Source organism: Coregonus lavaretus, assembly GCF_964263955.1.
Source record: "Coregonus lavaretus genome assembly, chromosome: 24".
In the NCBI taxonomy this organism is placed as follows: domain Eukaryota; kingdom Metazoa; phylum Chordata; class Actinopteri; order Salmoniformes; family Salmonidae; genus Coregonus; species Coregonus lavaretus.
In genome coordinates this window covers 43,222,297-43,249,451 of record NC_140011.1, presented here as the reverse complement: position 1 = coordinate 43,249,451, position 27,155 = coordinate 43,222,297, and the positions used below count along the sequence as shown (strand labels likewise).

Genomic DNA, 27,155 nt, shown 5'->3' with positions numbered 1-27,155 from the left:
GCTAAATGACTAAAATGTAAGTTCGATGTATAAGTAGCCAAGTAACGTTAGGTAGCTAACATACCGGTACATACTGCTGTAAGGATAGCGTAGCTAACAAAGTGTCAGCCAACATAACGTGTAAGGTAACTTATTAGAAAAGTCCTTACTTTATTACATTGCTCAAGATTTTCTTAACATTTGTCATAATTAGTTAAAGCAATGAATGTATCCGCTCTCGTTGGACTTCGACGGCATATTTACCGCCATTTTCTTCAAATCTGAAAACGTTGTGAAGCCACGCCTATTTCCTGTAGAATTGCACCATAGGCCCTAAAAGCACGGAAAATTTCCACTGCTTGTATACTTCGTATTTTGGCGAATGTAGTATGTCATACGGGAACTTTTGGCATACTAACTATATCCATATTATGACCAATAAGCATACTACATACTCAATTTAAGTCCCAAATTGTACGGTTAGTATGAGTATTCAAACACAGCTCAGGTCTGGATAACCATTGTTGTTGTTGAACAGATGAACTTCCTTGTATTCAGTGTTACCCACGTTGCTCTACGCTCCGTCTCCTTTGCGGAAAGTGTCCCGTTCGCCGCCCCTCGAACCATAGAGAATGATAGAAGCCTCTAGTGGCCAAAAGGCATATTAACATGGGCAGCGCCATTGAGAACTTCCACAATTTTAATGTAGTCAACAGGGGTGGGACTTCCAACTTCATTGGTTGATCTCCTGATGACCCTGTTGGAGTCAGGTCCAACCGGGTCATCAGGAGGGATCAACCAATCGTGAAGAAGAAAACATTTTATATTAATAATGGAGATCGCCTCAATGGTGCTGCCCATGACAGACATCATAATGGGAACTACTATATATAGGGAAACTTTCTCTATCATTCTCTTTGGTACGAACACACACACACGATATTGGCAGTTGGATGCTGTGGGTGGGCTATAGTTTGTCAAGACTGTGGCTTCAATAACTGACACATAAACCTACCGTATTTGTTTAATAAAAAAAATATGAATTTATCTGAATTTACCAACATGTAAATCATGACAAATTGGTGTACATGTGATCTAAAGAATAAAGGTATTCATTCAATTTATAATTACAAACATTACATATTTTCCCTCTGATCAAAGCAATTCCACCATTTTAGTTATGCTTTATGAATATTTACACAGATTCAATAACAAAGAAATAGAAGACTAAGAACTAAAATTACATATTTTAATATTTTAGTGACAATACCAACTAAACATCTTTAAAAATATACATAAAAATGTGAGTGCGGACTGATAGCCTACTATCTGCTGGACTTTTCATTGAAACTGAAAGCAATTACAAAAAATTTGTAAACACAAGCTTATATTTTGGGTTCTGGTTGGGTACAACAATTTAACTAAGATGATGTGTGTCTTAATACAGCATGTTTCCTTTAACTTATATTTTCATGCTGTTTTTTTAATGTAATCTTGTGTTTGTTGTTTTATATGTTAATAATTAGCCATTTAGCAGACGCTTTTATCCAAAGCGATTTACAGTGATGCGTGCATAAATGTTTGTGTATGGGTGGTCCCGGGGATCGAACCCACTACCCTGGCGTTACAAGCGCCGTGCTCTACCAGCTGAGCTACAGAGGACCACAGGTACAACCGGGTCAGAAGGGCTCAGATTGTATACTGAATGACAATGCTTCACAATAAACATATTTAAAACATAACAATTTAACTAAGCTCATGAAGCATTTATAAGTTATATTCTTCAAGAATGAATGGCTATATTGATTAATTTAAAAGTCCACAAATGTATGTACTGTACCAATCCCAGATTTCCCCTTTTGGGTCTATCATGAGTTTGCAAAGACATAATTTTGCGTTAATTCTTCCTCAGATTAAAGCGAGGGTTTACCCTTTTTCATGTTTACACACAACCCCTAAAATGTTTATCATTCAACACTTTGTGTAAGATGGAGGCCTTGTAACTTTCTACAAACGTCTGTTGATATTTCTTTGTTATGTTGAATTTGTTCTGCTTCCTCTCTCACAGCCCTCAACTTCATCTCATAATAAAGTGTGTGTTCAATGATCCACGGGATCTTGTTTTGCTCCACAGATTTCAAGTTTTTAAGTTTATTTTCTTTTTCTTGCAGTGACTCCTTCAGCGCCTCAATTTCTTCCCGTAGTGTCTTAATTTTCTCCTGGTGTTCGGGAGGCAGTTGCTTCTCTTGTTCTTGTAGCTTCTGCAGTTCTTCTTCATACTGCTTCCTCAACTCTTCCTCCTTGTGACAAATCTTTCTCTCCACCTCCTCGTACATTTTGTTGGTGTAGTGGTCTTGGCAATTTATTTTCACCATGTGGTCAATTTTCTCCAGGAAATCCAGCACTTGTCCCCTGTTTTCCATCTTTGTGTTGTCAAAAACATGGTACCTTCCACCACACTGGTTCACAAGTGTCTTGAGATCATCCTGAGCGTCATTGACATACTGTTTAATGCCACCATTATCCAACTCATCTCCATGGGTGAAGAGAATCATGGTATACCTTTCAGCTTCTTCTCCAAACAGCGCCCTGATTTTCTTAACCGCGCTCTGTTCCTCCTTTGTGAAAGGCCCCACATCTAAGACCAATACGATTGCATGGGGACCAGGGGAAGTCATGTTGATACATTTACTGATCTCCTTCTCCAAGTCACTGTCATCAAGGTTAGTATCAAATATTCCAGGTGTGTCTACTATCACTACCTATCTCCCTGCCACCTCTTCTGTGTCCTTGCAACACTCTTTTGTCACAGATTTGCTAGATTTGGCATCTCTGAAACCCTTCCTCCCCAGAATGGTGTTTCCTGAAGAGCTTTTTCCAGCACCAGTCTTCCCCACCAGCACAATCCTTGACACTACAGGAGAGAACAGAGAAAACATGAAAAATGTCACATCATGGTTTGCAATCACATAAGCAAGTCTTGCTGTTGGGTTTTTAAAACACTACTTAGTAATGGGTCTCCCATAACAAATGTAAATTGAGATAAATAATCATTCCTCTTCACTACTGGCTGCCAACTTGAAATGTGGATAATCAACGCACAACAAATATGACTTTGAAAAAAGTATTTATTGTTCAACTTACTCTTTGGAGGATCATCCATGGAGTTTCTTTTTCTACCCAGAGTCTGTTTGTCTGTGTCTTCATCCTTCTCCACTACATAAATGCACATTGAAGTCACCATCACATTAAATACTGCATGATGATTCAATCCTATTCTCTGTTATACACTTATGTTCATGTGAATGTAAAACCATGTACCGGAGCGCCAAGTCTAGGTCCAAAAGGCTTCTTAACAGCTTCTACCCCCAAGCCATAAGACTCCTGAACAGCTAATCAAATGGCTACCCGGACTATTTGCATTGACCCCCCGGCCCCAATTTTAAAATGTGATTTGATTTTGATGAAAGTCTGAAATAAAATGTAAACATCACACTGGAAATGAGTTTTGCATATGCTACTTCCCATAAAGTTACACACCTGCATTGATATTGCCTGGGTTTTATAACAAATAACTTCAAATCTGCAGTGGTGTGGTTGTTCATTCCCACTGCACTGTCTAACTAATAGAAAAACTGTGGCCAAGATAGGGATTGAATATATTCATACTCCCAAGATGAAAAACACCAATTGTTGTACTACTTCATGTAATTACACACCTTTTTAGAGCACCTTAAATGAAAGTGAAAGTAGAATGGCATGGGAGGACACGATGTTATATAAGTAAACTGAGGTGCTCAAAAACATATTTAAATGTTCACAACAATAGTTAGTAATTGTCTACTGTTTGCATCATTAAATACAGTCAACTTACAGGGTTTTGTTGTGCTTGATGAAGCCATTTGTCAGTGTTTCTTTTCGCTGTACCGTCTCCTACATTCACGATCACCTCCCTTCTGCTGTTCAGTCAAAGCCACTCCCATTTGGAGGGAGGAAGTAGAACTAGAGATGAAGGGGTTAGCATGAAACAGTCACCCTTCAATACATCCTAAACCAGGCCATAGTTATGGACTATTATCAAGGACTAGGAAACAGACAACTTATATTTTCTTCAATAAACTAGAAGAGCTACTCCCATTTGGAGGGAGGAAGTAGAACTAGTTTTGAACAAGAATCACAGAAAAATTATTGAGATGAACGGGTTTCCATGAAATAGTCACCCTTCAATAAATCCTAAACCAGGCCATAGTTATACTATTATCAAGGACTAGGAAACAGACAACTTATATTTTCTTCAATAAACTAGAAGAGATATAGTTTCTGTACCTATTCATGCAATGCTGCCAAACCTTGTTGAAGATTGCAGCTTTGAAGGTAGCCTTGATATAAAGACTAGCTAACAGTAAAGTAAATGATTGACGGAGTTATCGCTCAAAGGGAAGATACTTTATTAGTTTGTTCTTAACAGTCTACTTAAAAGGAAGTTACAAGGGAGTCTTATCCAATGTGCACATAGGATAATACAATGGTATATAAGCATTTCATTTGTGTAACATCTACATCAATGAAATCAATGATTATGGTACCACATTAAACAAGTCGATTTTTAAATAAAGCGAGTTATTTAGACATAAATAAACTTCAGACTGAAATGCATGACACCAGTGCTGCAGGTTGTTTTTATGAATAATGGGGGGATCATATACAGCTCTATCAACACAAAGACAAACAACATTAACTAATAATTTATACATATGTTTTACAGTGTCAACACCTGCTAAATGGCTGCTGGTGTATAATGTGGTCTACATGGGTCTACATGGGAGAGAGAGAGAGGAAGAGGAGGGGTGGAGGGAGACAGAGGGAGGAAACGTTTTGTACAACGATTACAGTCTGAATTTCCACTGCTGTTTCACTGACAGAACAAAGGTTGTTATGAAGATCTCTACTGACATCTAGTGGTTGAGAAGCAGAAGGAAGGAAGACTGCATAATATGTCATATAATTTACATTTACATTTAATATGATGTTTTATTATTATTATTTGAAAGTGTGTGCTTAGGTGTGTATCTGTCAGCTGGTCGGCATCTCTAGGGTCAGTTAGCTGTATGTAGTATATGCAATAAGAAGATTTCTCAGAAACAATTTACATATTTTGGAGGAATATTTAAGACTAGGATTGCATTTTGTACACAGTCCAGAATACAAGGTTCAAACTGCTATTCAAGAAGGAAGGGGTTAAATTAAGGGGAAAATACTAAATCACATTACAGCTGTGAGTATGAGATGAGATGTTAGTTTCCATACCTGTCCATGTACTGCTGGTATGTTTAAGTCATATCACTGACACAAATCGTCTTACATCCCAATTAGCGATGCTGCACCTCCTCATGATTTGCAGAAGGTTGTTGGTTCGAATCCCAGTGCTGATGGGGAAAATCCAAGTAAACTGGCAACTTGAGGGTTGCTGGTGTCAGGAATATCAAGCGCTACCTACTGCTGTTGTGCCCTTGAGCAAGGCACATACTGTAACTACTTCAGGGGTGCTGGTCTGCAGCTGACACTGTACTGCTACCAGCCTCTCGTGTGTCATATAAGGAGGGTTAGGAATTGAAGAATACACATGACCATTTTAATTGTTAGCTGGACAATGAAGTTCCAAATCTATTCTATTCTATGTTTGTGAATGTAGAGCAGACACCTGGGGACATTCACCTTGAATACCAATATCTGAGCTGGTGTTCCTGATTGACCCAATTCTAACTCTGTGTTGTGTTCTATTCTTTCCACAAGATAGCGGCTCTGACGTAATTTACTGCATTGTCTGACGTTAAATCCAATAGAAATGGTCACGACTGTTACTCCGTTTTCTTTGTCACAACTAAGTTGCCAAATTATGAAACTGGCCGGTCATAAGAGTGTCAACTTGTTCGGTAATTTCAGTAAATAATTATTTACTGCAACATGTTCTGAATACTTGTCACGCTGTTGATCCAATGACAGCTTTAACGTCAAATATGGCACCGGACAAAGAGTAAACTAGACTATATTCCTATAACCTGGTGCCATAAGACATTTATGTTAATTGGTACATGCAAATAGGATCCTGGATCGATTCTGTATTTACAGACATCAATCGAGGACATGAGCTGCAGTCAAAAGTAAAATGTCTCTATCCTGTACAAAATGTCGGAGCCTATTTTTTAGTTTCACTTTCACACAGGACATAATAAGGTGGGGTCTCATCCTCAGTTGGCTTCCTGTTGCACTCGTCTAGCAGGCATTTTATAGCAGTCATAGATCGACTGTCATTTACAATAGGACTAGACCTATATTAGGCTTTATAAGATGAATGTTGTAGCCAATTATAGGCATGCGCTATATAGCCTACGTTAAATTACCATAATAGAAGGACCCCTAATTACAATGAAAAAATATATTTTCAAAGATGATTTTTCAGTTCACAATTCACATCCTTCTTTGAATTTAGGCTACTGAATTGATGAAATCATTCCAACCCCACTTTCTCGAGGCCTTGCAGCAGCTGTATAGATAAAGCAAGTTTACTAAACATCCGTATCCCTCCTCCCTAAAATGAACATATATCATATATCCTACTTTTATACCAGTCTCAGGAGGAAATGGTACATTCATGTTTTAAACGAAATTATTATAGAATGAGTTCATGAAATAATTAATGTATTTGCATGTATTTGTTCTATTTTATAATAATAACCATCACTTTAATTATGTAGCACGTGTCATACAGAGACCTCAACTCAAGGTGCTGTTCATAATAAAATAATATTACAAATTGATTAAAAGTGAACATTGTAAACAATAAATCACAGAATGACACCAATGAGTACAAACACAATAATAGAAATAGGCCCCTCTAAAGACCTATACAGGCTTTAGGTAAATAAAAAACTGAAATATACTCCGAACAGGTATCAAGCTGAGAGGGCCATCACTAAATCAAAACAGCGTTACTACGAACTTGGAGAGAAAGCACACAAAGTATTGGCATGGCAACTGAAAGCAGAGGAAAGTAAGAGGACAATTAATGCTATAGAAACTCTTACTAATGAGATCTTTCGACCCTACTGAAATGAATGATACTACGAGGACCTCTATACTTCCCAATCAAGCGATGACCTATCAGCGATCAACTCTTTTCTCTCCTGTCTCAACCTCCCGTGCCTGCCAGAGGAAGACAGAGATCGCCTGAGTGAACAGTTCTCAGTTTCCCGTGCCTGTCATCTGGCACAGTAAAACCCCCAGGGTTAGCCTGGACCAACTGACCCTTGATTACGGTCAAGGGGGCTTAAACCTCCCCAATTTCAGAATGTATTACTGGGCTGCGCAGTCTAGATTTCTGGCCCAGAGGTTTGACAATGGTCCTTCTCCCTCATGGTTGAACATGGAATAGTTTGAGGTACATGAGGACACTGGGGCAGAATTGTTTTACAAATGGGACATTAAATCTATAAAAACTATCACAGACAACCCTTTATTTATACATTCTGTCCTGGCATGGTGCAAACTGCATGAGCTGTTCAGATGAGAGGGATTTATTTCCCCTAAAACCCCTCTATGGAACAATAGATTGATTCCTATGTTTTTCCAGAATAGTAACGTTAGACCACGGTCTGATAAGGGTATTACTCTTCTGGAACAGTGTTATGATGAGGGAATTCTTATGTCCTTCGAACAGCTGAAACAGAAATACCACTTGTCTAACAAAGACTTCTTTAGTTACCTACAACTGCGAAATGTTATGAGGGTTAATCTCAAGGGACAATGTAACCTACCTAAGATGTCACCTACTGGACAACTCTGCCATGCAGACCAGCCACTGGTCAAGACCATTTCCTGTGTTTACGATGTTCTTATGTCAGGATTACCACTGCCTGAGCTAGATAAACCCAGACTTGAGATGAGAAAAAGATCTGGGTATTAATCTTGATGAGGGACTATGGAGTGAGCTATGCAGGAATGGTGTTACATCCACATTGGACTCCAGATACAGACTGATCCAGTTTAATTTCCTCCATCAGCTCTATATCACCCCATCTAGATTACACAAATTCAACCCTGATATCTCCTCCTTATGTTTTAGATGTGGCTCAGATGAAGGAACATTCCTCCATTCCACTTGGCAGTGTTCAAAACTACACCGTTTCTGGCAAGGGGGTATGCGATACCATTTCCTCAATTAAATTAAATTAATCAGTTATTCTGCGCTGTGTTATTATCAGTTGAGAGTGCTCTGAAATCAGAGTAGATAGCTAGCCAGAGCGAATTTACGAACGCACCCGAATGTCCATTGAGAACGCACGACTATACCACTTATCTAAACTAATAATGACAAGACTAATAAAGTCAATAAACGTTGGGTAGTTAGTTAGATAGCATATAGTTTGTATACTGGCAAGTTGGCAGGTATACTGGGGCGGCAGGTAGCTTAGTGGTTAAGAGCGTTGTGCCAGTAACCGAAAGGTCGCTGGTTCTAATCCCGAGCTGACTAGGTGAAAAATCTGCCGATGTGCCCTTGAGCAAGGCACTTAACCCTAATTGCTCCTGTAAGTCGCTCTGGATAAGAGCGTCTGCTAAATGACTAAAATGTAAGTTCGATGTATAAGTAGCCAAGTAACGTTAGGTAGCTAACATACCGGTACATACTGCTGTAAGGATAGCGTAGCTAACAAAGTGTCAGCCAACATAACGTGTAAGGTAACTTATTAGAAAAGTCCTTACTTTATTACATTGCTCAAGATTTTCTTAACATTTGTCATAATTAGTTAAAGCAATGAATGTATCCGCTCTCGTTGGACTTCGACGGCATATTTACCGCCATTTTCTTCAAATCTGAAAACGTTGTGAAGCCACGCCTATTTCCTGTAGAATTGCACCATAGGCCCTAAAAGCACGGAAAATTTCCACTGCTTGTATACTTCGTATTTTGGCGAATGTAGTATGTCATACGGGAACTTTTGGCATACTAACTATATCCATATTATGACCAATAAGCATACTACATACTCAATTTAAGTCCCAAATTGTACGGTTAGTATGAGTATTCAAACACAGCTCAGGTCTGGATAACCATTGTTGTTGTTGAACAGATGAACTTCCTTGTATTCAGTGTTACCCACGTTGCTCTACGCTCCGTCTCCTTTGCGGAAAGTGTCCCGTTCGCCGCCCCTCGAACCATAGAGAATGATAGAAGCCTCTAGTGGCCAAAAGGCATATTAACATGGGCAGCGCCATTGAGAACTTCCACAATTTTAATGTAGTCAACAGGGGTGGGACTTCCAACTTCATTGGTTGATCTCCTGATGACCCTGTTGGAGTCAGGTCCAACCGGGTCATCAGGAGGGATCAACCAATCGTGAAGAAGAAAACATTTTATATTAATAATGGAGATCGCCTCAATGGTGCTGCCCATGACAGACATCATAATGGGAACTACTATATATAGGGAAACTTTCTCTATCATTCTCTTTGGTACGAACACACACACACGATATTGGCAGTTGGATGCTGTGGGTGGGCTATAGTTTGTCAAGACTGTGGCTTCAATAACTGACACATAAACCTACCGTATTTGTTTAATAAAAAAAATATGAATTTATCTGAATTTACCAACATGTAAATCATGACAAATTGGTGTACATGTGATCTAAAGAATAAAGGTATTCATTCAATTTATAATTACAAACATTACATATTTTCCCTCTGATCAAAGCAATTCCACCATTTTAGTTATGCTTTATGAATATTTACACAGATTCAATAACAAAGAAATAGAAGACTAAGAACTAAAATTACATATTTTAATATTTTAGTGACAATACCAACTAAACATCTTTAAAAATATACATAAAAATGTGAGTGCGGACTGATAGCCTACTATCTGCTGGACTTTTCATTGAAACTGAAAGCAATTACAAAAAATTTGTAAACACAAGCTTATATTTTGGGTTCTGGTTGGGTACAACAATTTAACTAAGATGATGTGTGTCTTAATACAGCATGTTTCCTTTAACTTATATTTTCATGCTGTTTTTTTAATGTAATCTTGTGTTTGTTGTTTTATATGTTAATAATTAGCCATTTAGCAGACGCTTTTATCCAAAGCGATTTACAGTGATGCGTGCATACATTTTTGTGTATGGGTGGTCCCGGGGATCGAACCCACTACCCTGGCGTTACAAGCGCCGTGCTCTACCAGCTGAGCTACAGAGGACCACAGGTACAACCGGGTCAGAAGAGCTCAGATTGTATACTGAATGACAATGCTTCACAATAAACATATTTAAAACATAACAATTTAACTAAGCTCATGAAGCATTTATAAGTTATATTCTTCAAGAATGAATGGCTATATTGATTAATTTAAAAGTCCACAAATGTATGTACTGTACCAATCCCAGATTTCCCCTTTTGGGTCTATCATGAGTTTGCAAAGACATAATCTTGCGTTAATTCTTCCTCAGATTAAAGCGAGGGTTTACCCTTTTTCATGTTTACACACACAACCCCTAAAATGTTTATCATTCAACACTTTGTGTAAGATGGAGGCCTTGTAACTTTCTACAAACGTCTGTTGATATTTCTTTGTTATGTTGAATTTGTTCTGCTTCCTCTCTCACAGCCCTCAACTTCATCTCATAATAAAGTGTGTGTTCAATGATCCACGGGATCTTGTTTTGCTCCATAGATTTCAAGTTTTTAAGTTTCTTTTCTTTTTCTTGCAGTGACTCCTTCAGCGCCTCAATTTCTTCCCGTAGTGTCTTAATTTTCTCCTGGTGTTCGGGAGGCAGTTGCTTCTCTTGTTCTTGTAGCTTCTGCAGTTCTTCTTCATATTGCTTCCTCAACTCTTCCTCCTTGTGACAAATCTTTCTCTCCACCTCCTCGTACATTTTGTTGGTGTAGTGGTCTTGGCAATTTATTTTCACCATGTGGTCAATTTTCTCCAGGAAATCCAGCACTTGTCCCCTGTTTTCCATCTTTGTGTTGTCAAAAACATGGTACATTCCACCGCACTGGCTCACAAGTGTCTTGAGATCATCCTGAGCGTCATTGACATACTGTTTAATGCCACCATTATCCAACTCATCTCCATGGGTGAAGAGAATCATGGTATACCTTTCAGCTTCTTCTCCAAACAGTGCCCTGATTTTCTTAACCGCGCTCTGTTCCTCCTTTGTGAAAGGCCCCACATCTAAGACCAATACGATTGCATGGGGACCAGGGGAAGTCATGTTGATACATTTACTGATCTCCTTCTCCAAGTCACTGTCATCAAGGTTAGTATCAAATATTCCAGGTGTGTCTACTATCACTACCTATCTCCCTGCCACCTCTTCTGTGTCCTTGCAACACTCTTTTGTCACAGATTTGCTAGATTTGGCATCTCTGAAACCCTTCCTCCCCAGAATGGTGTTTCCTGAAGAGCTTTTTCCAGCACCAGTCTTCCCCACCAGCACAATCCTTGACACTACAGGAGAGAACAGAGAAAACATGAAAAATGTCACATCATGGTTTGCAATCACATAAGCAAGTCTTGCTGTTGGGTTTTTAAAACACTACTTAGTAATGGGTCTCCCATAACAAATGTAAATTGAGATAAATAATCATTCCTCTTCACTACTGGCTGCCAACTTGAAATGTGGATAATCAACGCACAACAAATATGACTTTGAAAAAAATATTTATTGTTCAACTTACTGTTTGGAGGATCATCCATGGAGTTTCTTCTTCTACCCAGAGTCTGTTTGTCTGTGTCTTCATCCTTCTCCACTACATAAATGCACATTGAAGTCACCATCACATTAAATACTGCATGATGATTCAATCCTATTCTCTGTTATACACTTATGTTCATGTGAATGTAAAACCATGTACCGGAGCGCCAAGTCTAGGTCCAAAAGGCTTTGTTGTATCGCGTCGATGCTGGCAATTATTGCTGATAAACAAAGGAGTCCGCTCATACTGAACCTTTGATCATAAGTTTTATTCATATCACAAGATTTCAGCATAAGTGACGGATGTCATGACACCCGGAGAGCAGTGTCCTCGAATTGTAATGTCTGCTCTAACCTCTTCGTCGTTGTATATAATCTTCCCAAGATAGGGGTACTGTCCAATCCCCTGTCTACAAAGAAGGGTTATCTGTCATATCCGGGGTGTCACATTAAAACCGGGTGGAGGGAGACAGAGGGAGGAAACGTTTTGTACAACGATTACAGTCTGAATATCCACTGCTGTTTCACTGACAGAACAAAGGTTGTTATGAAGATCTCTACTGACATCTAGCGGTTGAGAAACAGCAGGAAGGAAGACTGAATAATATGTCATATAATGTTTTATTATTATTATTATTTGAAAGTGTGTGCTTAGGTGTGTATCTGGCATCTCTAGGGTCAGTTAGCTGTATGTAGTATATGCAATAAGAAGATTTCTCAGAAACAATTTACATATTTTGGAGGAATATTTAAGACTAGGATTGCATTTTGTACACAGTCCAGAATACAAGGTTCAAACTGCTATTCAAGAAGGAAGGGGTTAAGTTAAGGGGAAAAATACAAAATCACATTACAGCTGTGAGTATGAGATGAGATGTTAGTTTCCATACCTATCCATGTACTGCTGGTATGTTGAAGTCATATCACTGACACAAATCACCTTACATCCCAATTAGCGATGCTGCACCTCCTCATGATTTGCAGAAGGTTGTTGGTTCGAATCCCAGTGCTGATGGGGAAAATCCAAGTAAACTGGCAACTTGAGGGTTGCTGGTGTCAGGAATATCAAGCGCTACCTACTGCTGTTGTGCCCTTGAGCAAGGCACATACTGTAACTACTTCAGGGGTGCTGGTCTGCAGCTGACACTGTACTGCTACCAGCCTCTCCTGTGTCATATAAGGAGGGTTAGGAATTGAAGAATACACATTTCCATTTTTATTGTTAGATGGACAATAAAGTTCCAGATATGTCATATTCTATGTTTGTGAATGTAGAGCAGACACCTGGAGACATTCACCTTGAATACCAATATCTGAGCTGCTGTTCCTGATTGACCCAATTCTAACTCTGTGTTGTGTTCTATTCTTTCCACAAGATAGCGGCAGGTAGCTTAGTGGTTAAGTGCGTTGTGCCAGTAACCGAAAGGTTGCTGGTTCTAATCCCCGAGCCGACTAGGTGAAAAATCTGTCTGTGCCCTTGAGCAAGGCACTTAACCCTAATTGTTCATGTAAGTCGCTCTGGATAAGAGCTTCTGCTAAATGACGTAAATGTAAGATGGCAGCTCTGACGTGTTTTACTGCATTGTCTGAGGCATGCATATTAATGTCTCTGTGTGAGAACGAAGAACCTGTTTTTCTAATGTCCGAAACAGTATCATTATTAGTCCCACATACTTCACATATTTTATCTCCATCATTTATCTCCAGATCAGAACTCTGCCATTAACATCAAGATCACATCAGATGTTATGGTAAATGGTGTCTCTCAGCAGTGGAGATAAATGATGCATACCTTGCATTCAACATCATTGGCTATCAGCCTGTTAGTACTGTTTGTCCTCTCTTGGGCCATAAATATATAAAATCATATAAACACTTTGATAGTGAGTACATAATAAACCACAAACGCATTAGGTGAGGACAAGGTTTCAATAACAATCATAGTCACAGGTTCACATGAGGTCTTTCTGTACAAGCTTACATTTCCACGTATCTCACTGTTTACATTCAACAAATGGGACAGGCATTTGAGAGAAGTGAGGCATATAAAGTACATTTTTAAAGGTGTACATGACTTTAACAAGTTGTCCCTACTAAGATGTGAAAAGGGTGGTATGCAGCTAATCATTTTCCGAATTCCATAAAGTGTTGTACATGCCGTCCAAAATGACAAACTTGTTTTTACAGAGTAATGAACCTGGATAGATATGATTCTTGGCATTGTTAAGAACAGAAAAAACGGCAAAGTTTAGTTTAGTTCATTTCAAGATCTTAAAATGACCTGTTGTTTGAAATACTGGCCATTACCAGCTATGCAACATGACTGCAGTATTCAACACCCCACTCACATGCAAACCAAATCATTACTTTTGGTAATAGGCGATCAGCACCAACAGTTCTTGGTCTATAAACAGAGTATGTGTGGAAGGAGTGTTTTGATGTTATAGACAGATTAAGAATGAGATGGTAGACTGTAGAAAAGTGAACACCAAAGACAGGGTGGCAGGTAGACTAGCGGTTAGAGCGTTGGGCCAGCAACCTGAGCTGTCAAGGTGAAACATCTGTCCATGTGTCCTTGACCAAGGCCCTTAACCCTAATTTGACCCTGTAAAACAACGCATTTCACTGCACCTCTCTGGTGTATGTGACAATAAAACATATGTATTTGTTGGTAACACTTCCTATGAATAGCCTTTTCATAATGCATTATAAGCTAATTTATTAACTCCTTATGAGCTATGCATAATACATTGTAATGCACAGTTTATGCACTAATAACTGCTCACAAACATTTAGCAGTTCATAGAGCATTATAACCAAGACTGTAAAATGCCATATGAAGCTAAATGTTATACTGGCCAATATGAAATAGAGAATGATATGTACTCATCAAGGGGTAATCTCTATGTAATAATAATAATAATATGCCATTTAGCAGACGCTTTTATCCAAAGCGACTTACAGTCATGTGTGCATACATTTTTGTGTATGGGTGGTCCCGGGGATCGAACCCACTACCGTGGCGTTACAAGCGCCGTGCTCCTCACACACGTATCTCTGTCTTGTACACCCTCTTAACACCATTTTCCAAAAGGGTATTTTAATAGAGAATGACGTCATTATGAAGAGGTTATTCATAGGAAGATGCATACCAATCTACTATCCATGTTCTAACCGACTGCCCAATCAGAGCTCCTCCCATTTAGAGAGACAGGAAGTGGAGCTGTAATTTAGAAGTACATCACAGGGAAATAACAGTTTTTTTCTAGTCTTTGAATTGTTTTATTAACGCCATCACACCAACTCCTCCCAACAACCCTGATAATCCTCCTAACACCACTCCTCCTCCTGGACCAACTAACCTTCCTATCAATCCACCAACTGCTGCTGCTCCTATGAAAGCCATTGCTATTCCAACTGATTTCCCAGTCTGGATCTCAGTGGCTATAGTAGACCTTCCAACCCGTCTTAAATTCTGTCCCCAGGCTATGTCTATAAGTGTGTATGATCCAGCTCCCATTGCCTCAGCAAACACCCCTATCAGAGAACCCCTTATGAACTCTGTTACATTCACAGGGCTTTTGCTCCACGCACAATTGCCTCCCATGGCCACTACAACTAAAGCACTGATCAGACAGAAATGCTTTGGTTTCATATACAAAATGAACAGAATCGCTGCCACAAACTGTGCTTTTTTCTCTTGAGATTCTCTCTCTCTCTCTCTGTACTCTATCCTCTGTCTCTCTTCTCTTTTCCTCTCTTCCTCCCTGCGACTCTCCTCTTCCATCAACTCAATCTCTTCTCTATTCTTTCTTTCTGCCTCCTGCAGCATGTCAGGTGTGTAACAGCTACCTTCATTCACATTCATCATGATGAGAATCTTTTCCAGCAGCCCAGTCACCTGCTTTCTATTGGCTCTGTCTTTGTTGTTAAGGACATGATATCTCCAACCACGCTCTTCAATGAGCTCAGACAACTTAACATTTTTCTCTACTAGTTCCTCTATTGTTCTGTTGATCAGCTCGTCTCCATGAGTAAAGACAATGATAGTGTATCTTGAAGCTACTTCACCAAAACATTTCTCAAATTCAGCGACTACATCTGTCTCCTGCTCAGTGAAAGTATCAAGAGTTAGAACAAAGATAAATGCATGGGGTCCAGGGTTAGCCAGATGAATACATCTCTCTATCTCTGAACTCAGACCCTCCTGTGTGTGTGTTGCATAGAAGAAGTCTGGAGTGTCAACCACACTGACTCTATTCTCTCCAATCAGAACACTTCTCTCTTCACATTTCATGGTAACTGAGGAAAAGCCCAAAGCTGAGTGAAACACTTCCCGACCCAGAATGGTGTTTCCTGTTGCACTCTTCCCCACTCCAGTTTTGCCAAGCAGCACAGTCCTGACATCACGAGGATGAGGTGCCATAGTGAATCCAGGTCTGTCCATTATCGATTGTTGAAGGCTACTAACCACCAGTCCTGTTAATCATAGACAACAATGTGTCAAACTAATGTCTCTGTGAAAGTCAGAACAGGGTGCATTTGCATCTGTTTGTTCAATAGCGGTTAAGACAATAAAAACTAGGTTAAAACATGACATGAATTACAGTGTAACGGGGCCCAATCTTTGTCTTTATTAACATAAGTGTTATAGCATATTCATTCTTAATTTGACTTCTTGTTTTACCATTTTGCGTTAACACAAATGTGGCCCATAGTGTTTATTATAATTATTTGGCTTGAAGTTGTAATATTATGTTACAAACTCAGATGGCGCCGTAGGCTAAAATAATTACATGATCAAGATTCTGGCCATTCTATTAGACCTAAAGCTTGACATATAAACTAAAGACATAAATCTTTAAGCTAAGATTGATACAATTTAAAATGTAACTTGTTACTTACAGGGTATAGAAAGTAAAGTCCGATAGAGTTTAATAAGTTTGAGTGCGTCGTCTGTCTTCAAGAAACAACTAAACACTTTAGCTGCGGTCGACAGATGTTCAATCCAGGACAAGTGGTCACGAATGTTACTCCGTTTTCTTCGTCATAACCAAGTTGCCAAATAATGAAACTGTCCGGTCATGAGTGTCAACTTGTTCGGTAATTTCAGTAAATAATTATTTACTGCAACATGTTCTGAATACTTGTCACGCTGTTGATTCCAAAGACGGCTTTAACGTCAAATATGGCACCTGACAAAGAGTAGGCTAGACTATATTCCTATAACCAGGTGCCATAAAACATTTATGTTAATTGGTACATGCAAATAGGATCCTGGATGATTCTGTATTTACAGACATCAATGGAGGATATGAGCTGCAGTCAAAGTAAAATGTCTCTATCCTGTACAAAATGTCGGAGCCTATTTTTGAGTTTCACTTTCACACAGCACATAATAAGGTGGGGTCTCATACTCAGTTGGCTTCCTGTTGCACTCGTCTAGCAGGCATTTTATAGCAGTCATAGGTCGACTGTCATTTACAATAGGACTAGACCTATGTTAGGCTTTATAATTTTTTGTGGTTTATTGACAACTGTTTATGTCAAATTGTTTGTGTTCTACTTGTAGCCCTGGTTGTCCTGAAAATAACATGCTAAAACGTAATTGTTAGGCTAAATATAAGGGCTGGACATGCAGATAAATATGTCAGATAAATGGTTAATTAAAGGGTTAATAAAAGCATACGCTCAGATAAAAAGAAGTGTTCTATATAGAACATTTTGGTCAATACAAATTTCAACTGCCATTTCCAATTATAAAACCAACTGCCATTCCAAAAAAATATTGCATTTTTGAAACTGCAGTAAAAGTGCAGTAACTGCAGTCGACTGTGGTATTTTGGACGCAGTAATTGCAGAATAACTGCAGATATACGGCACTCTGATTGCAATCTTTTTTGTAAGGAAGCATGCGACGTAAGAGGGTGGTGGTTGAACTTGCAAATACCCTACCAATAAGCACACTATTTTTACATTAAGTAAGGTAAGCAAAGTTGATTATTTAATTCAAATATATGAAGCCAAAGTGATATGACAAACTATAGGCTAGATAGCTAGATAAGGTTGTTTCAGGATTTTTGCACCGTTTGTAAGCTATCTAGACAGTTAAAGGGTACTTTAATTATTCACTTTGCAAGCTAAATAACTCTTACAAATATACGTAAATGTTTCTTATTGAATATGCCAAATAGAGGTACAGACCCAGCTTGACATTGGCAATTCGAAAATTGTTACTTTCATTTCAGTGTGGCGTCAGATGAGGGGACTAGCTATAGGTCCACACGGTGAAGTGACGTTTTCAGCGAAAATCGTCAAAGCAAGCGGGGACGAGCGGGGTACGGAGCTTTCCCCATTGAAAGCAGTTCAGCCAAGCCTGATTTGAAGCATGACACACATAGTTGACTTTTTTGTGTGTTATAACTGGATTATAGCTCCCGTCCAAATGTTGTGAAGATATACAGTATATTCATGTCATAGACACCAGTAAACTCCATTACACTCAAAAGTTACAACAACTTCAACCAGTGAATGCTAGCAATGGCTAGCTATGCTAGCTATTGTAGCAGTCTGTCTTAATGAGTGTTAGCATGCTAATAGCACACCCTGCACACAAACATGTATATTTTTAAGGGATATGCAGTAGGTTGATGACGATATCATCAAAGTCTGTTGTATCAGACATTTCAAACAACATTCCATTTCAAACAACACGGTGACTGAGTTTATCAGGAAGTGTATAGGAGATGTTGTGCCCACTGTGACTATTAAAACCTATCCTAACCAGAAACCATGGATAGATGGCAGCATTCGCGCAAAACTGAAAGAGCGAACCACCGCATTTAACCATGGCAAGGTGACTGGGAATATGACAGAATACAAACAGTGTAGCTACTCACTCCGCAAGGCAATTAAACAGGCAAAACTTCAGTATAGAGACAAAGTGGAGTCGCAATTCTACGGCTCAGACACGAGACGTATGTGGCAGGGTCTACAGACAATCACGGACTACAAAAGGAAAACCAGCCACATCACCGACACCGACGTCTCGCTTCCAAACAAGCTAAACACCTTCTTCGCCCGCTTTGAGGATAACACAGTGCCACTGACGAGGCCCACTACCAAGGACTGTGGCCTCTCCTTCTCCATGGCCAATGTGAGTAAGACATTTAAGCATATTAACCCCCGCAAGGCTGCCGGCCCAGACGGCATCCCTAGCCGCGTCCTCAGAGCATGCGCAGACCAGCTGGCTGGTGTGTTTACAGACATATTCAAGCTCTCACTATCCCAGTCTGCTGTCACCACATGCTTCAAGATGGCCACCATTGGTCCTGTACCCAAGAAAGCAAAGGAACTGAACTACATGACTATCGCCCCGTAGCACTCACCTCTGTCATCATGAAGTGCTTTGAGAGACTAGTCAAGAATCATATCACCTCTACCTTACCTGTCACCCTAGACCCATTTCAATTTGCTTACCGCCCCAATAGATCCACAGACGATGCAATCGCCATTACACTGAACAATGCCCTATCCTATCTGCACAAGAGGAATACCTATGTAAGAATGCTGTTCATTGACTATAGCTCAGCATTCAACACCATAGTACCCTCCAAGCTCATCATTAAGCTCGAGGCCCTGGGTCTGAACCCCGCCCTGTGCAACTGGGTCCTGGACTTCCTGACGGGCCGCCCCCAGGTGGTGAAGGTAGGAAACAACATCTCCACTTCGTTGATCCTCAACACTGGGGCCCCACAAGGGTGCATGCTCAGCCCCCTCCTGTACTCCCTGTTCACCCATGACTGCATGGCCAAGCACGCCTCCAACTCAATCATCGAATATCCGAAACTTTGAACATCCCACGGAGCACCATTAAATCCATTATTAAAAAATGGAAAGAATATGGCACGACAACAAACCTGCCAAGAGAGGACCGCCCACCAAAACTCACGGACCAGGCAAGGAGGGCATTAATCAGAGAGGCAACAAAGAGACCAAAGAAAACCCTGAAGGAGCTGCAAAGCTCCACAGCGGAGATTGGAGTATCTGTCCATAGGACCATATTAAGCCGTACACTCCACAGAGCTGGGCTTTAGGGAAGAGTGGCCAGAAAAAGGCCATTGCTTAAAGAAAATAATAAGCAAACACGTTTGGTGTTTGCCAAAAGGCATGTGGGAGACTCCCCAAACATATGGAAGAAGGTACTCTGGTCAGATGAGACTAAAATTGAGCTTTTTGGCCATCAAGGAAAACGCTATGTCTGGCGCAAACCCAACACCTCTCATCACCCCGAGGACACCATCCCCACAGTGAAGCATGGTGGTGGCAGCATCATCGGCAGGGACTGGGAAACTGGTTGAATTGAAGGAATGATGGATGGCGCTAAATACAGGGAAATTCTTAAGGGAAACCTGTTTCAGTCTTCCAGAGATTTGAGACTGGGACGGAGGTTCACTTTCCAGCAGGACAATGACCCTAAGCATACTGCTAAAGCAACACTCGAGAGGTTTAAGGGGAAACATTTAAATGTCTTGGAATGGCTTAGTCAAAGCCCAGACCTCAATCCAATTGAGAATCTGTGGTATGACTTAAAGATTGCTGTACACCAGCGGAACCCATCCAACTTGAAGGAACTGGAACAGTTTTGCCTTGAAGAATGGGCAAAAATCCCAGTGGCTAGATGTGCCAAGCTTATAGAGACATACCCCAAGAGACTTGCAGCTGTAATTGCTGCAAAAGGAGGTTCTACAAAGTATTGACTTTGGGGGGTGGTGAATAGTTATGCACGCTCAAGTTTTCAGTTTTTCTGTCTTATTTCTTGTTTGTTTCACACCAAAAAATATTTTGCATCTTTAAAGTGGTAGGCATGTTGTGTAAATCAAATGTTACAAACCCCCCCAAAAAAGCAATTTTAATTCCAGGTTGTAAGGCAACAAAATAGGAACAATGCGAAGGGGGGTGAATACTTTCACAAGCCACTGTAAGAATGTCATTCCTGTTCATCATGTCTGAGTACCCCCAGATGTGTCAAACCTCTCCCCGGGTACCCCCAGACGTGTCAAATGTATTCTCGAGGACCCCCAGACATGTATTATTTAGTTGTTGCTCTGAGCTAGCTCATTGCATGCATAACCATATGAAAGAGGAGAAGTTTGAAAACCCCTGTCTCAGTTGACTCTCCTGGCTAAATAAACCATATGAATAGATTACCTGATATTCTGATACACAACAGAATGTTTATCCTCAATAATAGATGACTGCTGAAGGATAATGTTGGTAAATGTGTACACTGCAAATTTAAATTTCTCTTCAATACTTAACTATGCCTCTAGTCTTCTGAGCTAACCCGCTTGGTCATATCTCCAGTGTTGTAGTATTTGAGACCAGACCGTTCTCGAGTCCGGTCACGAGACCATATATTGAGCGTCTCGGTCTTGTCTCAGTGTTGGATACATTTGTACCAGTGGCGATTTTAGCATGTAAATCTTGGTGGGGCAAACAAAAAAATTGGGATGCATGCCAGAAAAGCCACTACACTACACAACACAACACTAAACAATACATTAATTGCACTATAACGGTGACAAACGGTTCCCACAAACTGTTAGAGCCTACATAAAGCTGTCCCAACAGCAGAGCTTTCTTTTCAGCACCATGGAGTGAATCCTTACCACCGCTACCACCACAGAAAGCACTGAGCTAGCCTGAAACACCTGCATTTTGGAGCTGCCTTACTCAAGAAAGCAAAAGATAGACCATGTTTGTATGCGGCTTTATTAACTTTATTAACTATTTTTACATTGTTTGCAATCTGATATGTGACATGTATTAATGCCAAAATAACATGGAAAACAGGCATGTTAATCGCTGCCAAAGGTGCTTTAACAAAGTACTGAGTAAAGGGTCTGAATACTTTCTGTTTTTTTATTTTTAATACATTTGCAAACATTTCTACAAACCTGTTTTCGCTTTGTCATTATGGGGTATTATATGTGTGTAGATTGATGAGTAAAATTTTTTATTTAATCTATTTTAGAATAGGGCCAGTGGTGTAATGGAGGCTATATACATTTTTCAGTGGGCAGTGTAGTGGAGGTATATGACTTATCAAGTATGTAGTACAATAGAGAAATCATGCACAAAGTAGCCTACACAATCGCAAAGCACGTGAAATATATTTCCGTTGAAACTAGGCCGCACACACAGCCTGGTTTCAAAGGAATCTGCAGGCAGCAAGAGTGTGCAGCTCTCAACTGATTTTGGCATGGAGCAGCTCATAGAAGATTGACATTGGTAGCCGGTAGGGGTAGGAAAGACGTTTCAACTTACGATATCTACCAGTAAATGCTAACTAAGGCAATGTCGTATCGGGTGAATGCTGGCAATCATTGCTGATAAACAAAGGAGTCCGCTCATACTGAACTTGGATCATAAGGTTTATTCATATCACAAGCTTCAGCATAAGTGACAGATGTCATGACATCCGGAGAACGGCGTCCCAGATTGCAATGGCCGTTCTTCCCTTTCTTTGTCTAGCCCCTACTTATAAACAATGCAAAAAGATGGGTGGCTCCCTCTTCTGGCCAATCACCAGTCTCCCCTGGGGCGTCACCCCACAAACGCCACATTTGACCTAACATAAACAACATTCCATTTCTTCAAGAAAAACATTTAACAAAGGCATAATCCCAATACACGACAGTAACAATGGGTATGCAAACCAGGTATTGAAAAAGTTTAGTCTGAATGCCCACCCACTAGGGAACCTAGGCATTGACCGGCCAACCAAATCAGATTGATGTGGTTTAAGCATTGTTGTGGACTTAGTCCATCAAATTTGTGTCTTTTTTCTATTTCAAATAAGTGTCATTTTGAGAGTGAAAATCTGAAAAAATCTATAGGAAAACTAAAAACAACATAGGAAAACATAGGATTTTCCACACAGGGTGCCTTTCCTTCACTGGGCGGGCCATTTGGGGACTTTTTGGCATAATTAGAGTATCCCCACTTCTCCAGGCACCACTACACCACTGGATAGGGCCGATGGAAAGACAGCAGTCACACACAGCATGATGTTAAAGGATAAGCAGTCCAATAACGCCAGTAGGTCCCAATCATAAGAATACAAAAACACAACCATTAAGCATTTCCCAATCTAAATGTACAACTATTACAACCTTTAGCACACAAAGTAAGCTGTGACCTAAAGTTTAAAGTGGAACTGACAGTGTTTTAACTACTTTGCAGATATGAAACAAACAGACAATCATAATATCAGTCAAAAATATAACATTCCCAGTTTATGCAACCAAACCAACTTTATAAGAGGTTTTAAAAATAGGTTATATTTGACTCAACATTCCATGACGTACACTAAGGCATTGTTGGCAGAATAGATGGATGCAGTTCAATGCATGATTGATATAATTCAATTCTTGGTAGTCCAAAAAATATTGCTATTAGGTTGTAAATCACAGCTGGCATGGTACATTGTTTGCTGCCTCCATTCAGGATGCACTGTTTCAGTTTCAATGACTCAATATTCTGGACAAAAACGGACTAATGTAACTAAGGTTGGGAAAGTTAATACAATCAAACTACCAAGGGCAATGATCACAAGTCAGTCATAACGTGGCTAATAGGCTAGCGTATCTACAGTTGAAGTTGGAAGTTTACATACACTTAGGTTGGAGTCATTAAAACTCGTTTTTCAACCACTCCACAAACTTCTTGTTAACAAACTATTGTTTTGGCAAGTCGGTTAGGACATCTACTTTGTGCATGACACAAGTAATTTTTCCACCAATTGTTTACAGACAAATTATTTCACTTATAACTCACTGTATCACAATTCCAGTGGGTCAGATGTTTACATACACTAAGTTGACTGTGCCTTTAAACAGCTTGGAAAATTCCAGAAAATGATGTCATGGCTTTAAAAGCTTATGATAGGCTAATTGACATCATATGAGTCAATTGGAGGTGTACCTGTGGATTTATTTCAAGGACCTTGTGAAGATGCTGGAGGAAACAGGTACAAAATTATCTATATCCACAGTAAAAACAAGTCCTATATCGACATAACCTGAAAGGCAGCTCAGCAAGGAAGAAGCCACTGTTCCAAAACCCCATTAAAAAAGCCAGACTACGGTTTGCAACTGCACATGGGGACAAAGATCGTACTTTTTGGAGAAATGTCCTCTGGTCTGATGAAACAAAAATAGAACTGTTTGGCCATAATGACCATCATTATGTTTGGAGGAAAAAGGGGGAGCGCTTGCAAGCCGAAGAACATCATCCCAACCGTGAAGCACGGGGGTGACAGCATCATGCTGTGGGGGTGCTTTGCTGCAGGAGTGACTGGTGCACTTCACAAAATAGATGGCATCATGAGGAAGGAAAATTATGTGGATATATTGAAGCAACATCTCAAGACATCAGTCAAGAAGTTAAAGCTTGGTCGCAAATAGGTCTTCCAAATGGACAATGACCCCAAGCATACTTCCAAAGTTGTGGCAAAATGGCTTAAGGACAACAAAGTCAAGGTATTGGAGTGGTATTTATGTAGCAAGCTAAAAACACGGAGCCTAACGTTAGCTAGACAGCTAGCTAGCTAGCTGCTAGGAGGATGTCATATCATGCCATTGGAGGAGTGGGGGAGTGACTGACTTTTTCCCCCTCATCGTTTTTCGGTGGTTATACACAGCTAGAGATGCAGGTGTCATTTGGTTAGCTAGCAAGAACTTGAACGACTGTTATACAGTTAGCATATCTCTTGCGTTCGCAAATTCACTCTGGCTATCTACTCCGATTTCAGAGCACTCTTGTCTGAGTGTGCCAGAATGCAAGAACAACTGATTAATTTACGAACGCCCCAACACCTGCTGAATATGACCGGTGTCAGTAAACGTAGGCAAAAAAAAGTAATAGTTAGTCAAGAACGCTCTAGATAACATGTAAACAGCCTAATCAGCTCTGCTACGGCAAGTAAAATGGTCAGAGTGAGGTGTTCTCTCGTTTGTGTCTGGAAGTAGTTAGCTAACAAGCTAGCCAACTTTAGCCAGTTAGCTTGGGTGCTTGGTTGGGACAAACATGCATTGGCAGGCAAGCTGCAGAAGGACGAGGAGGCTACAATTCCCCATCGTTTATCGGTGCAATTTTGACGGCCAACAAGCTGAAAAAGTTTGAGAATGTTTATCTAATGTTCCCTCGTTAGGTTTTAGCTCATCTTGCTCTGGCTAGCATTAGTTGTTGATCTTGTTGTTGTTGATGTGTATAACTGAGGGAGAGAGAGAGCTTACCTTTTCATGGTTGTTTGATCAATAGGACTGTAAAGTTCCGAAATGTAAGAGGACTCCCATGGTGTTTACATATTTGCAGAAATCCATTTGGGTGTATTTTGTGGCTTTTGGCGAATGCATTCTAATGATCTAAAGTCGCGCTGTTGCAACTGCCTGTAAACAACAGAAGTGGGATTCGAACCCACGCCTCCAAGGGAGACTGCGAAAGGAGGGAGTTGTGTAACGACCCTGGGTTTATAAGCTCGGATATCGACTCTGCCACGCAAGCATGCTTTTGGGGCACAGTCGATGGCGTGCTGGACTTCGGACTAGAAGGTTGAGGGTTCGAGACCTGCTCCCTGCCTGTTCCATTACAGTATAAAGGTATATTGTAGCTCTGATTGACTATAGCGCACCGGTCTGTGTAAATTCTGGTCCTGGACAAGACAGATGTTTTTATTCGGTTTTATTACTGCAGTTTTCTATTAACTGTCCAAATGCACGGCCGCTTTCCCACTCTATATTGCTATAGAATTTTCACAAATGCCTTAGTATACGTAATTCCCAAACATTCTACGAATTTATGAAAACGTGAAAATGACCATATATAAGTGGTCACTTGTCAGATTTTTTTTTATGGCTAACAACAGCAAGCACACTGCAATAAAAACACAGTTCCACTCACCAGTTGAATATAATTTGAAAGTTATTCTTGAAAAGGGAGAAGCTAACAAATTAGCAACAACATCCTCTTTGATAACACCTGCTGTAGCTGCAGCAAACTAGCTGACAACAAATGCTAGCTAGCTAGACCGTGGGAAAACTACTGCTCGCTATTGCGCAGTGAGTGACCTGTTGGCCTTCAAGATGTAAAAACGGTCCCACTCATTAAGTCAAAATGTGATTGGTTGATTCCACTGTCACTCCAAAATGTTGCCCTAATACAGTTGAATGGCAGATGCCTTTATCTAGCTTCTGAAGGCCTAGCCAATGGCTGACTTAGCTAGCTAGATTTATCTCCCCAGAGACCAGCAAAGAAAAATCCTGATTGGATATTTTTTTCTCTTCAGTATTAACGGTTTTCTTTCCAACAAAAACTGAAGAGATTAAATCAGAACATAATTGAAAATACCAATAAAATTATCATTATTATAATATTATTATAATCATTATTTTTATAAATCCTTATCCCTTCTCTGGAGGCGTAGAAGGCCCATTGTTCCCCACTGTGTTTGGGTTAGTCATCATTTGTAGAGTGGCTCTATTTTCCCTCAGCATGCATTTCTTCACTATTCTGAATGTCTAAAGAATCCATATGTTGTTCTGAAATATGAACACAGAAACACTGGACATTTTGAACTCTTATTATGGTGGTGATTTGACAAAATGATAATCATGGTCTTGAATTGGACTCTCATTTTTCTGGTCACGGTCTTGACTCAGACTCGATTTGCTCCAGTTTTGGTCTTGAATCAGTATCGCTTTTGGTAGTCTCGAACAAAGCACTGCATATCTCAATAACCCAGCACCAATAACCCAGCACCCAGCATCAATAACCCAGCATCAATAACCCAGCATCAATAACCCAGCATCAATAACCCAGCACCAATAACCCAGCACCAATAACCCAGCACCCAGCATCAATAACCCAGCATCAATAACCCACCATCAATAACTCAGCTCCCAGCATCAATAACCCAGCATCAATAACTCAGCTCCCAGCATCAATAACCCAGCATCAATAACCCAGCATCAATAACCCAGCATCAATAACCCAGCATCAATAACCCAGCTCCCAGCATCAATAACCCAGCACCAATAACCCAGCACCCAGCATCAATAACCCAGCATCAATAACCCACCATCAATAACTCAGCTCCCAGCATCAATAACCCAGCATCAATAACCCAGCATCAATAACCCACCATCAATAACTCAGCTCCCAGCATCAATAACCCAGCATCAATAACCCAGCATCAATAACTCAGCTCCAAGCATCAATAACCCAGCATCAATAACCCAGCATCAATAACTCAGCTCCCAGCATCAATAACCCAGCAGTTTGAAAGAAAACAACCCAACTCAGTGACCCAACACCTGCAACCCAGCAGTTGGGTCAACCAAACAACCCAGCATTTTTTAG

At 40.1% G+C, this 27,155-nt stretch overlaps 1 protein-coding gene and 2 pseudogenes across 4 annotated transcripts in view; all 3 read right to left on the bottom strand.

Moving 5' to 3' along the window:
* Positions 1 to 1,214: 1,214 nt before the first annotated feature.
* On the bottom strand, positions 1,215 to 3,301 carry LOC311099577 (GTPase IMAP family member 9-like; annotated as a pseudogene). The gene is made up of 2 exons: positions 3,124 to 3,301; positions 1,215 to 2,893 (listed from the first exon to the last, which is right to left on the bottom strand). The product of its transcript is annotated as a GTPase IMAP family member 9-like (transcript).
* Positions 3,302 to 10,478: 7,177 nt separating this feature from the next.
* Positions 10,479 to 11,893, bottom strand: LOC311100025 (GTPase IMAP family member 9-like; annotated as a pseudogene). Its single transcript, XR_014615731.1, has 2 exons — positions 11,716 to 11,893; positions 10,479 to 11,485 (listed from the first exon to the last, which is right to left on the bottom strand). The product of XR_014615731.1 is annotated as a GTPase IMAP family member 9-like (transcript).
* Positions 11,894 to 14,997: 3,104 nt separating this feature from the next.
* LOC311100024 (GTPase IMAP family member 4-like) overlaps positions 14,998 to 27,155 on the bottom strand; it is a gene marked incomplete at its 3' end in the record, with an annotated part of 35,450 nt that continues 23,292 nt past the window's right edge. The window contains exons 2-3 of one of the 2 annotated variants that reach the window (XM_084140755.1): positions 16,638 to 16,927; positions 14,998 to 16,211 (exon numbers count right to left, since the gene is read on the bottom strand). In XM_084140755.1, the coding sequence (XP_083996881.1) occupies positions 14,998 to 16,179 (1,182 nt within the window). In that variant the 5' untranslated portion in view covers positions 16,180 to 16,211; positions 16,638 to 16,927. Of the gene's footprint in view, positions 16,212 to 16,637; positions 17,126 to 27,155 lie in introns of those variants that run through there. The other variant, XM_084140754.1, reaches the window with a different exon arrangement.